We start from the raw sequence: 15,047 nt of genomic DNA on the forward strand, positions 1-15,047 counted from the left end.
TCTTGTTTCTATCTCAAGCCGTTTAGTTTCTTTTTCTTTTGTTAAAGTACGCGAGGCTCACAAGAACCCTGTTGCGTCCAATGCTTGCTCGCTTTACCAAACTTATTGAGGCTTGCAAGCTAAGTTTATCCGATTGATGTTACATCGTCAGAGACAATAAACCCTTAGAAAATGGGGCCTGGCACCCTTAGAACTTCCCTCAAAATTTGAGATAGTTGCACATTATTTAAAAGTTAAAACACGATTAGCAGAAAACCACATGGAATTTGGATATCTTGACAAAATCTTTGCCCACTTGAGTAGCACGGTTTAGTGTATTTAAATAAGCTATTTTTTTTTTAAAATTTCTTCTCCAAGATTCTTGAATTTTACTGTGCTATTTGGAGAGAAACTTCTGCATTTAATTTGTATGCAATCGATAACCTTTATTCTTAAATTAACCGGATCTATGTGACAAAGCTGAATTGGTTAGAATTCAATTAGTTTGATAACATTGACAATATTTTTGAAAATAGAAGTTCAAATAACTTGAAAAATTAAAATTGTAAATGATACGGGCTATCTCAGGATAACAGGACGTATGCAGAAGGTGGGCTGAAGTCGGGCTCGTCTTGCTCGAAGTCGCAGGCTGAGAAGAGGTGGTGGTGAGGTCGGGAGTTAACCTTGGGTCTCTGAGGTCAGAAGATGACTTAAGAGACTTGGAATGATCTCGGAAATATTGAACTCTAACCTATCTTATTTTCGAGATGTGTGTGTAAGTAAGCGTGTACTGCTTGCCCTTCGCCCCTTTTCCTGTTGAAAGAAGGACCTTATATAGGGTGACCTACATACCGCCTTACCCCTGCCAAGGGTAAGCCAGTTTGTGGGTCAGTTATGAGATCGTGTGATCGTGGTCACGATACAACTAACGGTTATGCGACGTCGTGAATAGTTATGCTATAACCGACATCGCGGGAAGTTATGAATGGTTAGGCGACTTCTGGGCTTTAAGTCGCGAGATATGGGCTATCTCGGCCCATTTAAGTCGGTTAATTCTAGGCTTCAATTATAAAAGGACTTCAATCATAGGCTTTGCATTGTATCCCGGGTTGACCTCTCAATGAAGATGTCATTTTTTTTTTTAGAAGAAAATATGGGTCTAGCCCGTATTTGATTCATTGAAGTTTGAGTTACATTGGAGATGTAACTCCTAGAAATAAAATTACAATTTGCTCAAGATGATTGAGCTAAATAAGAAAGTGAAATTAAACAAAACTAAGTTAAAACAGTAAAGGAAAGGAAAACAGTAGCTTCACAATTTGACGTACTGCTGAACAGTAGTCGATTATTTCATCATTTTGTTATGAAATGCAATTGCATGTCGATCTCTTGCATCAATTCTGTTATGTCTTTGTTCACTTCTCCAAACGTCCTTGCACATCTTTCTCTCCATATGATGAATTGAGCAATTAAGGTGGTCGTCTTGTATTCTTTTGAAGCCCTTGTGGAGAGGATGGATGCTGTTCTTGAAGCCGAAAAGGTTGATTTTCCTGCTATCATACTTGGTTTCCCCATTTCTAGCTTATTGAATAATGCAAGGGAGTAAGGACACGCATTAAACAAGTGGTGAATTGTCTCTAGGTTGGATTTGCATAGCACACATCTGTTTGGGATTGTCAGTCCCCTTTGGTGTAGATTATCAATTGTCAGTAGTCGATTACGCAACATGAGCCAACCAAAAACTTTCACCCTTGGTGGCACCTTCAAAGCCCACACTCTATGCACCTTGTGTTGTATTCTAGGTGTATTCTTCATCAGCAAGTATGCACTTTTTACCGTGTATTTTCCATTGCTTGTTCCTTTCCAAGAGATATCATCTTGTGCATCTGAAGATAAGAGGATCGCATGAAGCATCTGTTGTAAGGTTTGTATTTCACTGAGAGCTTCTAAAGTCAAAGGTTGTTTGAACAGTGACTGAATTGGGGTTGTGGCAGCTTCTTTTAATGTGATATTTTCATTGATTGCATGCGAGAATAGGTTTAGGAGATCATCTCTGAGTAAGCCATTTCCCCAATTATTGTTCCAAAGCATTATTTGTTGACCATTTCCTGGTATGTGTGTAAAGAAGCACTGACAGAATTGGATTGCGGGTTTTATTGCAGTTGTGAATATGGGAGATTCTGGTAGCATACCAGTTGAGTCAAGGTTCTGTTGCAGCAAAGGTTTCCACAAAGAAATTTCAGGTTTTTTCCACAGCCAATACCATTTAATCAAGAGCGCCTGATTGAAGATGGTTAAATCCATTATGCCCATTCCTCCTAATTTTTTCGGTGTACAAGCCAATTCCCAATTAGCAAGATGTATTTTTTTGGTTTGAGGAGATACCCCTTGCCATAAAAAAGATCTTCTAATTTTGTCAATTTTTTGTATTACCCAACTTGGCAACTTGAGGCATGACATAAAATAGGTAGGTAGAGATGATAATACTGAATTCAATAGTACCATCCGACCTGCTATGGATAGGTGCGCTACCGCCCATCCGGCGAGTCGCTTGTTCATTCTATGCAGTAATGGTAGAAAGGCTGTTTTTGGCAATCTCGAATTTGATAACGGGAGGCCCAAGTATGTGAATGGGAAAGTTCCAAGTTTACAACCTATTACATTTGCAAGCTCTTGATTCGTCGCTTCCGTTCCATTTGAGACTACTAATTCTGACTTGGATAAGTTTACTGATAACAATGAAGAGGTCATAATCCCAGCCTTATTTATGATCCATATTGAAGCTAAAAGGGCCTTGGTAACATGGTCCTATCAGTAAACATATTGCCGGTCTCATAGATCAAGCGTGTACATTTTATATAATTTAAGTATCATATAGTATTTTATCAAATGTATGGACCACTTTGAACCTTTTACAAAATATATTTAGTGGCATTTAACGAAGGGTGCCATTGCGAACAGGTAACAATTAAGCAGGATAAAGGGGGGGGGGGGGGGGTCCACCCTTTTCATTGTATAGAAAGTTATTATAGAACTTTTTGTATAAATACACCATATAGGACTTGTAAAGTGAGATCAAAATACTACAAGCAGTGTATTTTTATCCCAAACCATTTCTCTGTCTCCTCTCTTCTTTCCTCTAAAATTCATCAACTACAATGCAATAAACTTGTTTTCAAATTCTACTAAATCTCAATACTGAAAAATTATAAATTTGGTTGATACTACAAGATGTCAAAGTAAAGATAAATAGTATTAAATTCATTAACAGCTCAAACTACATACATCAAAATTCGTTAATCATGACAACCCAATATATATGCTCTTTCCCTGCTAAACTAATCAACTTAATGATAACAATCTATCAAACTTTTTTTTTTTAGATTTTGAGATTGCTTGTTAGATATTGCTTGACAGCTATGGATTTTGAGATTGCTTGTTAGAAATGCCACAGCAAAGATCTCACAGCCTGATGGATTGATATCGGGCCCAATGAGGATTTTTTCAAAAAAACCTTTAATGAAAAAGAAGAATTTAACAAATCAACTTGATTATTTTTATTTTAGTCATGTCAAAATTCTTGATCAAAATTCAAATTTAGTCATGTCAAAATTCAAATAATTTATGTTGTCAATTAGATCAAAAATTTCTCAATATTTATTCTTGATCGGAAGGCTGATCTTTATTTTTAAAAAGGTGCTTGATACGTCTTTTGTATAGTAGTGCATTTTTTTTAAACGTTGTTTTTGTATTGTTTGCCCCGATTGTAAGAGTATCCACATTCCTGGTATTATTAGAGTTTCTAATTTGATGTGACAATTTTTAATTCAGTTTCAGAAATATGGAAGAGTTTCTTATTTAGAAACTATGCAATAAAGTTTCTTATTAAGAAATTGTTTATAAATTCCATACTGATCAAATTATTAGCTCAAATTATTTTTCATTTTTAATTTGTTGCTGATTTAGCATAATAAAAATTTTAAAATTAATTTCAGAGATGTAAGAGTTAGAAATTTTATTTCTAAAAAATAGTTAACAATTATTTAAAAACTCATTTGAGTTGCTGGAATGCAGATGTTCTAAGAAATCGGCAAAAAAAACCATGGAATAAAATAATTGAAATAATTATTTGCTACTGCAAGTTAGATACGTTGCAGATATATGGACGACAAACTTGCTTTTGTGTAAATCAAAGTGAAAGATTAATTGGTCAAAATAATATTCGATAAGAGGCTAATAATACATCAAACGAAGGAAAAAAAAATGATGTATGGTTTTGATAAAAGCAAATGTTATATTTTAACGATTTTTTTTTTTTTTGAGAAGTTTTGAAGGATACATTGAAAATTAACCTCTACTTATTTGTTTGTCTGTTGATTTTAATCGTAGGTGGATACTAGTTGTGTGATTTGGTTTCACACAAAGATTCTTGTATTAATTATTGCGGTCAATCATTTGTGGAGATGATAAGATAACACATGTATTTCTAGACGACGCGTGTCAAACGAATCCATAGGTCCGGTATGTTCAAGGCACCTCTGCAAATCTTACCGACAAGTGGGACCCACATAAAATATAAGTCATATTATATAATGAGTCGCAACTTGTGCAGCAGGAGTACACGTCGTCAAAGAGGATTGATTAATGGTCTCTTTAGGAGGTAGGTAGGTTCAACCGTTCAAGGTGGCTAATTGGCTAAGGATTTTGACCTGATAGATGACAAGGTCATGATGTTATCTGAGCAATTTATGACTTGGATTTTCATAACCTTAATAATTAAAGAGAAGTTAGGTCGGTGTACACGTGGCGTTAGAAGATAAGTTCGTCAATAACAAAGAGCCACTCGAGTACAACGTGAATTTCTTGTGGCTGCTAACCTCACACGTGTAAAGCTTTCTATTTAATTTATTTTCGTCATTCCGTATTGGTCAATTTATTTGGTCACTTTTGTTAGTTGATAAAATTAGTTGAATATTGCTATCAGAGAAGTGCATATTCCAAAAAAAAAAAAAAAAATGCAAAGTCCCTGACAAATTCTTTTTGAATAGTCATCACGGAAGTGTTGGATTTATATGATTTAAATGCTTCCAAAATGATTTCTTATTCTTGAAATTTTGAATATTTGAGTTGTAATTTTAAAATTGCATGGATTTGCGTGGGCATATCTCTTGCTATATTTGAAGAGTTTGAGTTGCATTTAAAGAAAATTAATAATCAATAGACATAAATAAATAACACTACAATAATACTAACTAGCTAGAAACATCTACCTATATAAGATTAAATAATTAATCTTGCAAAATTAAAACTTTAAGTATAATATGAAATATGAATACAATGACTACGATAACAAAAAATAGTGACTATACAACTTTAAACATTTTTCGATGCACATTTAACATATTTAACATACGGTGATATTCTTTCTCAAAGAAAAAAAAAACGTATGATAATATCGACCAAATTTTTTCAATTACCACCCTCAAATTTTAGAATTTGAAGCCTTAGACTGCGTGAATGATTTTTTTTGTTAAAAAATGGTAATTCTATGGCAGAGTTGGTACATGGTATAACATATCGTTGTTACATTCTAGTAATTAAATATTGATGTACCTCTGCTGGAATTAACAATTGTACAAAACATTTGCAAGTCATCATTGTCTATCCAATAAAGTATCGATGCATTGTTTCTTATTTTTAAACAAACATAACTCTTAGTTGGAAACTCCAATTTAAGTGCATGATCCTGATTAGGAAAGTTCACGAAGAAACTAAGAGCATGGTGTCCTTGGCATAAGTCCAAGAAAACCGACTTAATCAAAATTACAAAAAAAAAAAAAAAATGTTTAGGACTTTAAAACTGCAGTTGAAGTTTATAATCCTCAGCAATTTTTTATTTATTTTTATTTCAATCAGAAACATCCCGTTAATTATTAATTGGGATATTTAATTTGACAATAACTAACATCTTAAAATTATATACTCACATTTAGAGGGGTTTTTTTTTTGTCATTTTATATCATGATCTGTTAATTAACCATTCAAGAAAAAAAAAATCAACGCAATTGATAAGATTGAAAAATTTTAAAATCGATACTAAATTTAAAATTATGAAATTTGAAGGTGGTAACTAACAAAATTTCAGCATATCTAACGCATGCATATAAATGCGTGTACAAACACAAAGCATGAGCACATAAATGTGGACGAGGCGTGTAGGTCTGTATCTTTCTTTTTGTACTCCAAACAATTCCGAAAGTGTGTGCTGGAATGCAAAACAAATAATATCAGAAATATATTTGATGTGAGCAATTTGAAAAATGTTCACTTGAACAGCAAAATTGCTTTATCATATTCGACTTGTATTCATTTGACAACAGTTTTTATCATCCGTGCTGTACAGAATTTTATTTGGGGAAGGAATTTAATGTCCAACTTATTATATCAAATTATCTAAGCCAATACCAGAATAGGAACCGTGCTTAATTACCGTCAATAGCAATGAATATATTGAGCATTAAAACATTAGTTTTGCACCGTCTAGTTTTTACATGGCCAAAACTATATTTGTCGGTTTCAATCTACTTACATTGCTCATGACGAGTATAGGACAAAGATTCAGCATTTAATTCCTTTTCTTAGTTTAAAAAAAAAGGAGGGACGACTTAATATTTAATATTTATTTTGATAATTTTAACGAACTGTAAAAATATTGTTTACACTTTAAATTTAAATCCAATACAATTCCAATATAATAGGCATAATTTATATTTTTTAAATATCATGTGTATAAAATATGATAAGATCCGATGCATGTTTAACTGTACATTATATGATTAAAAATTTAAAATATTCAAAATTATCACTAAACAATACTTAACTTGTATAAATTTGATTGTCCAACAATATATTTACAATTTTTATTTTCTAATTATAAATTATCTTTGAATTCTTTTAAAATTTATTACTAAATTTGTCGACAATTAATTTCAAAATTGCTTTGAATTTGGCGATGCTATAATTGCTAAATATAATAACAAAAAGTGAAACATTGCTGTGAGAACACGAGTACAAACAGCAAGTAATAAACAACAGGGGAAGACGAATTAAAGTGGTAAACGAAATCTTCTTTTCCCAGTTACGCAAATATTCTTCTTTTTTCTTTCCTTTTTTTTCATTTGAATTTTATATTACATGAGCGGGGCGCGTACTCCGATGTCCAAGCGGTACCGTCCACTTGGCTTCAAGATCTGCGAAATTGTTTCAATATTCGTGATGATGCTTTAATATTCGTGCTGATTAAACTCGCACGGTTACGAACGGACATCGGACCCAAATATAATTTAATGAAATGCAGGAGATCCTCTTGTGAAACAAAAGAAAAAATATAGTTTAATGCATGAGATGGCACTATGTGGGACCATGTCAAAGCGAGTCTCACTCCTCTAACGCCACGTATCTCCTGGTCGACGCAAATCCCGATTCACGAAACCGTTTCCATCTTAAAATTCAGATCTCATAGAATAACTCAAATTTTGAGTTTATATCTAAACCGTCCGATCTGTTTCAGCACGAATATTAAAGTGATCAATGCATTACACCTCGGATGGGCTAGGCCCGGATTCTGATCGGACGGTTCGGATCTAAACTCAAAGTTGAAATTACTTCAGAATCTTGACTCTCCTTCCTACCCGGCCTTTTGTTGTCCGCTCATCTCCTGATCTCCTGCCCCCTTCTCGTTTCTACAAAATCAACCACACATACTGTGACAACATACACATCCTTTCTCTCTCTATTTCTTTACAGTATAAAACTACAAATCAACCCCCTTAAAATAGTTAAAGCGGTTATCACCCCTCCTTTTTCCTCTCCATCTTTCAATTTTTCTCTCCCTCCTGACCTCCTCTATCCCTATCCTTAAGGCGGTTGGATTTTTCTTTCAATCCTCTGTCAGATCTTTTAACCTCAGAGAGGCAAAACGAAGTTGATTTACTTTCTGAGTTTCTGTGTTAGAGAGATTTTTGTTCTTTCTTTTTGGAAATTATGGGTCATCAAAGCTTGCTATTAGGATCTCAGCCCAACGGGTCCCAGCCGGTTACTGGAGGTGGCCTCAGGTACAATTTCTCTTATACCTCTCTGAATTTGGTTGATTTAATTCTGTTGAGGAAGTAAGGTTAGTTGTATCAGTTTGTTTGGTTCGCCAAAATGTTCACCTAATAGTATTTGTGAACTTTAAAAATAAATTGTTTGCTTGGTTCGCAATAGTGTTCACCTTATAGTATTTGTGAACTTTAAAAATAAATTGTTTGCTTGGTTCGCGATAATGTTCATCAGGAATGGAATATTTTGTGGACTGGGAATTGTATATCAGTTGAATAGTTTTTTTTTCTTTATATATGCATACTAATAATTTTCAACACCTAGACAATTATGTTCCTTTTATAAATAATTTTCTTTGCATGAAGCACGTTATGCTGACCTCTATGTGATATCACTCGAGCATAATTATAAATAAGTCAATGGAATCTTTGAATTTTGAGACACTTGTATAAAATTTGTTTAAAATAGCTGGGCCATCTGCACAATCACACCTTCAGACCTTGAAAAGTAACAAAGTTATGATAATTTTTGCAACTTGGAGCCCTTCATTATCTTATCTTGTAGTAACCATACGTTGTAAGTGACAGTCTGTTTTACTTTATTTAACTTCTCTCTAAAATAACAGTCAGGATGGGAAGTTCAGTTACGGGTACGCAAGCTCACCCGGTAAAAGGTCGTCAATGGAGGACTTCTATGAGACTAGAATTGATGGTGTTAATGGAGAAATGGTCGGCTTTTTTGGTGTCTTTGATGGTATATGTCAGCCTTTTGTTGTGAAATTACATTTTTTTTTGGTGCAAAATTTTTCAATGTTATCAGAGACGCATATGTTGGGATAGTAGATTAAATTTTCTTTAATCTGTATGAATAAGAGAACTTACAATTATTACTTATTTTTTTAAGGTCATGGTGGGATCCGTGCAGCGGAGTATGTTAAGAGACACCTCTTCAGCAATATTATAAAGCACCCAAATTTTATCAGCGATACCAAATCAGCTATAGGTACGCCTGGTCTTTATCTTGTACTGTTCTTATAATGTTTGTAAAAATGCCAGTACATTATGAACAGTTTTGTGTCCCAGTGATCAACATGGTCCAAATGGACAAGCAACAAAACATCTTACTATGCTCGTGCATTGTTTGTTTCAGTAATATATTAAATTTATAAATGATTATCCAAAATTGCACACCTCAGATATGAAAACTGAACTGTTATTTTTAACTTGTTGATACTACAAGTTATGCACAAGTTTTATAGAGGACTTTACCCAAATATATAAAATTCATATTTGTGTCCCGTATCAGTGAATTTCAATTTTGTCCTAACCAGGTTCTCTTCTCTCTCTTTGATCCAATTATGAAAAGAATTGATGTTACACTCCACTTCTCTCTCATTTCACTCTGGCATCAATTTTCATCTCTTCCTGTCTTCCACTTCTTTGTAGCTAGAGGCCTGGAGCTCTCTCTCCTCTCCTACTTTTACTTTGTTAATTAGAATCTAAGAAGTAGTGATTGATGCACTAAGTGAGAAATAAAGCAATATGTTCATTTTCTTCATTCCTTATATGGAAGAATTTCAGAGTGGTCTCGTTTGGGGGAATGTCAGAGATCCCTGACCCAACATGACCAATATGGTTGGTGACCTCTGAAGAAATTTACCAAAAACTCATGTTAAAACAGTTTATGGTAAATAATTCAATAGCTGTGAGATATTGGTTCATTATTCCTTCGTTATTGGGCCACGGGTTTTTCTTGTTCCGGTCTAGTAGGATCACCTGATACAGAAATTTACTGGTAGGCTAATGAAGTTGTAAATATACACATTTTGAGGGCTTCGATCTAAATTTCATTGGGGTCTTGTGACCCTGTTGGAATATTACAGTTTGCCTCCCGTCCTTCCTATTTGCAGAGGGACTACTCATCCCCATAATTTGCTCATGGGAGTTGCTCTTTTTATTCAGACTACAGTGGAATTTCCAAATTTCATATAGACACCTGCAGTATGACACATACTGTATGCCCTGAAAAAGGTAAAACTATTGCGTGTATTCCTATGAAAAAAAAAAAAAATTAATCATCGTACCCCTGCCCGTCCTCTCATTTGCTTAGAATGATGGCAGATGTATCCCTCTCTGTGGATTCATCTCTATTTAAGTGAGGATCAAAAGAGGGTAATTGAGAATTTGAAAGTAAATTAATGGGGCATTGCATGAATTGTTATATTCTTGGAACAACAGAACTGTTCCTTGGTAAGATAGCAAGTTGGTAACTAAATTTCTTTTCTTCTTTATTTCTAACTTTTGCAGTTGATGCGTATAACCACACTGACTCTGAGTTTCTGAAATGTGAGAATGGTCAGAACAGAGATGCAGGTTCCACTGCCTCAACAGCTGTACTTGTTGGGGACCGTCTCTTAGTTGCAAATGTTGGTGATTCTAGAGCTGTTATTTGCAGAGGAGGAAACGGTAGGTTTTCTTTTTTTCCTTTGTTTATGTAATTTGATATTTATATCATGCCTCTTCATGCCTTGCTGAAGCATTTGGTTGCTGCTTGCTTAATTGCCAAAACTGAATATGTTATGGAAAAAACTATTTAAACATTAGTAGGATGGCAGTCTGATATGTACTGGTACTGATTGCATGTTTGATAGTACTACTACAGATGTTTCTACTTTCTACATCTAAAAAATATATAATACAAATATTAAGACCATTATATTACCTAATATTTTAAGAGTAAATACATTACTAGCTTATATTTAGCAATGGTACTTTATTAATTTATAATTATTGACTAGTTAAAAGCAATCGATAGAATTTTTCTAAAACATTGTTCTAGCATGTGCACTTTTGTAAATAAGAACCCTACTCAAACTATTAATTACTCCATAATTGGGAGTGTTGGTTGCTGAAGGCCCTTTTTGTGAATTTCCAGCTGTTGCAGTTTCTAGAGATCACAAGCCTGATCAATCAGATGAGAGGCAGAGGATAGAAGATGCCGGAGGCTTTGTTATGTGGGCTGGTAATTTTCTTATTTTACTATATTAAATTGTACTTTCAAACTTTATAACAGGGACCTTGTATTCTTTGATTTCTCATGAGAAACATTCAACTTGATATATATTTTTATGGTTACTAAATTTTATCAGGGACCTGGCGTGTTGGTGGTGTTCTTGCCGTTTCCCGTGCATTTGGGGACAGACTCCTGAAGCAATTTGTTGTTGCTGAACCTGAGATCAAGGTCTTAATTTGTTAACATTTCTTCTTTTTCATCATGTATTTAATCTTTGTTGTCCAGTATGATAAATATTGCATATGCCGTGTTAGCTTATAGTTTCTGCTGTACAACTGAAATAATAGTCCATATACTGGTTTTTAAAATTTGATATGCACTGAATCTTTGAGCGTTCTTTAAACTGGAGGGAAAACGGGGTTAAAAACTTCGAAGTTCACACTGAATTGTAAAGGTCCAATAAGCAGGTGCAAGTTAGTATCTATGCGCACATGATAGTGTTTCTCATTTAAAGGATGTTCTGAAAAAAGGGTCTCGACTGTTAACAATTTAACTTAATGTGTTTGGCAGGAGGAGGTAGTAGACAACTCTCTCGAATTTCTCATCCTTGCAAGTGACGGTCTTTGGGATGTTGTCTCAAATGAGGTATAAATTCATATTAATAAAACTTTCCTCATTTCTCTAGGACAAAAATGCTGTTAGATATCAACCTCCTTTCCTGATTCATTTATTTTGTATGGAAGATACCGAATCAATTTGCTCAAATGGTACCTACAAGTATCACTTATTTCTCATTTTGATACTGAATTCTTTAAGTAGTAAATGTTTCATTTTGGTTTGCAAAGTATTTATTTTGTCCATGCTGTTATTACTGTCATATTCAATTTAATTAATTTATCTAATTTGAGTCGGCATAGCATGCAACAAATTTGATTTGGATCTTTCAAGGTATACAGTGTAATAAATTATTCGGTTCAGCTCCTCTTGAATTGTATGGAAGTCATCAGCTAGTCTCAAGTGGATCTGGATCATTAAGTTCAGATTCAATGCTTTCTCAAAAAAAAAGTTCAGATCCAATGGTCCAGATCAGCTCTGACCAAATAGCAGTTTCGTACTTGCCGGGGCTGCGCTTTTAACATTGTGGTAGTGATCTAATCAATACAAATGGGATGTTTAGGAACAATTGGGTACGTCTGAATCTCTGTGGACCAAAATAGAAGTGTGAGTTTGTCTGTTTTTAACATAGCAGTCGTAGGCCAACTACTGGGTTTCCATCCACCACCCCATATTGAAAACAGATATACTGTTCTTTAACAAAGAAACTTTTTTGCTTAAAGACAACAACTACTCCCGAATCTTTAAATTTTGAAACTCCCAATATTCTTTTAATAACTTTATTATAGAGGATTTAATCCAGTATCTTTGTATACCAATCTCTGTTTTGTGTAGGAGGCAGTGGCCATGGTGAGGCCGATAGAGGACCCCGAACAGGCTGCACAGAGACTCCTTCAAGAGGCTTCTAAACGAGGGAGTGCAGATAATACAACTGTTGTCATAGTTCGTTTTTCCAATTCCCCTCATGGTTCAAATGGAAGCAATTAAGTTTTCTTTACAACTAAAAAAATGCCCAAAACTTGTATCGTTTGTTCCTGTTGTACTGAGTTAGCATTTGTTTATAGTTGTTCCCTTAGGGGGTTGTATGTGGCTAACATAAACTATAGATTGTAAGGTCATGTTTGGATTGCATGGGTCATGCCTGTTTGACGTTGTAAAGACTAATCTTTTATGTTTATTTATGACGATGTAAAATCTTTTATCAAGTGTCACATGTATTTTCATGGGTAGATCACCAGAAGGTCATGTCGGGTTAATGTGTTGACACCAGAGAATGGGCTAGCATAACTTATGTTGGAAATAAATGTCAGAAAATGAAGAAAAAACAGATTTCTTTATTGGTCTATACCGCATTTAAAGAACACTTTTTTTTTTAAAGTGTGACGACATTTTATACTTTTTTTTATAGAAGTTAATTCATATTTAAAATGCATCATTGGTTTTGTATTATAACTATACTCCACATTTCTATTATTGCTTTCAAAGTTCAAACTGTTAATTTGAACCGTTCAATATAATATTCATATTAAGATGTTTTTAAAGACTAAATTTTATATTTTTCTAATTTTTATTTCTATCCCTGTTTTTAAAGTTCAAACAGTTAATCTGAACCGTTCAGTATAATATCCATATTAAAACAGAGACTAAGTTTTATATTTTATTTTTATTTTTTTTACTATGTTTAATTAGGTGCAAAATCACTGTTTTGACTATTTGTCAATACCTATCTAAATTTAACCTACATTTTAATACCTATCTAAACATACTCCACATCATTTAATAATTTCTTTTAAGTAAATATGATTCACCTACAGATATAATCACCATCTCATTTATGATTTTATTCTCTCTTCGTACTTAGGATCGTTCATTGTAGGATCCTACGATTTTAAATCCACTTTTTCATTTTTTTTTGAGTTGTACGAATCTCTATAGAAATTATTTTTATGCACGAATATCAAAACAAATGAAAGGTTGAATTTAGAATCGTAGAATCCTACAATCCCCTTAGAAGTTAGAATTGTAGCTGATTTATTTCCATATTTTTTCACTCTCTTCTCATTAAATATGTAACAGAGCACATGTTTGTACTTTGGAGGTAGAAACATCATGTTTATAAACAGAGCATGTTTGTAGCTGTGTAGCATGCATGAGATGGAAGAAACATAGCGTAATTTTATTTAATGGGTCAAACATGCTGCAAGCTAAAAGATATTTATAAACATGAGAAAAGCATGAAACATGCTGTGATGCAGCGAGCCATCTCCGTTTATTAGGATCGTACTTTTGATTCCACTTGCACATGCCTCTTCTGACAACTAGCAAGGCCTCTGGGAGCCTGGGACCCACTTTTTCTTGAAAGTTTCAGTGATGGGCGGAACATAGGAATTTTTTTGATAAATCATAATTAAGAAAATTATTTTTACTAATTCAGCATGATTGTTTTTTTTTTTCAAAAACCACAAAGACCGGAGGCTCCTCCGGTCTCACTTTTTTCCTTTTCTCAAGACCGGAGGAGCCATCCGGTCTCAATATATATATATATATATATTTTTTTTTACTTTTTCCACTTTTTCCCGTGCGGTGATCTGTGTAGCATCTCTATTTTTTATGTATATATAATATATGTATATGTGTATGTATAATATTTGTATATATAATATATGTTTATGTATATGTGTATGTGTATATGTATATATATGTATATATAATATAATATAATATAATATATGTATATAAGTATATAAGTATATATGTATATATAATATATGTGTGTATATATCAAAATCACTATATCCAGACTGTTGAATTTTGTACTCATCTTAAAAAATAGTAAAAAAAAATTTCAAAAAATATAAAATTTTATCTACATGCATATTTTAGCATAAATATTATGTTGAACGGTTTGGATCGACAATTTGAACTTTGAAAGCGAAGATATAAAATATGAGGTAATACATACACATAGGGGTGCAAACGGGTCGGATATTACCCGTCCGAATCCGGATCCGTATCCGAATTTTTGCGGATTCGGATATTCGGATACGGATAGTTTTGGATTCGGATACGGATATGGATTTTTTTTATGCGGATTCGGATACGGATACGGGTTGAGTTTGGGAATCGGATACGGATACGGATAATTATCCGGATCCGGATATTTTAATTTTTTGGATATCCGGATATGTTAAGATTTGAGAAAAAAAATTTGTGTCTATTTATCTTCTGTATTAGAATATATTTAAAGAGTATCTTTTGTGTTGATATTTTTAATTAAAGTTATAGTTATGTTGATAAATTTTAGTTAATCAAATATATATTTTGTAATGGAGTAACAAGTT

At 33.5% G+C, this 15,047-nt stretch overlaps 1 protein-coding gene across 1 annotated transcript; it reads left to right on the forward strand.

The window, feature by feature from the left end:
* The first annotated feature begins 7,650 nt into the window (after positions 1-7,650).
* On the forward strand, positions 7,651-12,907 carry LOC144569103 (putative protein phosphatase 2C 59). The gene is made up of 8 exons (XM_078319291.1): positions 7,651-8,093; positions 8,705-8,832; positions 8,983-9,081; positions 10,386-10,544; positions 11,014-11,100; positions 11,228-11,319; positions 11,662-11,736; positions 12,541-12,907. The coding sequence occupies exons 1-8, from the start codon at positions 8,023-8,025 to the stop codon at positions 12,691-12,693; spliced, it is 864 nt and encodes a 287-aa protein (XP_078175417.1). The 5' UTR covers positions 7,651-8,022; the 3' UTR covers positions 12,694-12,907.
* The last annotated feature ends 2,140 nt before the right edge of the window (positions 12,908-15,047 follow it).

This window comes from Carex rostrata, chromosome 18, assembly GCF_964058835.1.
Source record: "Carex rostrata chromosome 18, lpCarRost1.2, whole genome shotgun sequence".
Taxonomy (NCBI): Eukaryota; Viridiplantae; Streptophyta; class Magnoliopsida; order Poales; family Cyperaceae; genus Carex; species Carex rostrata.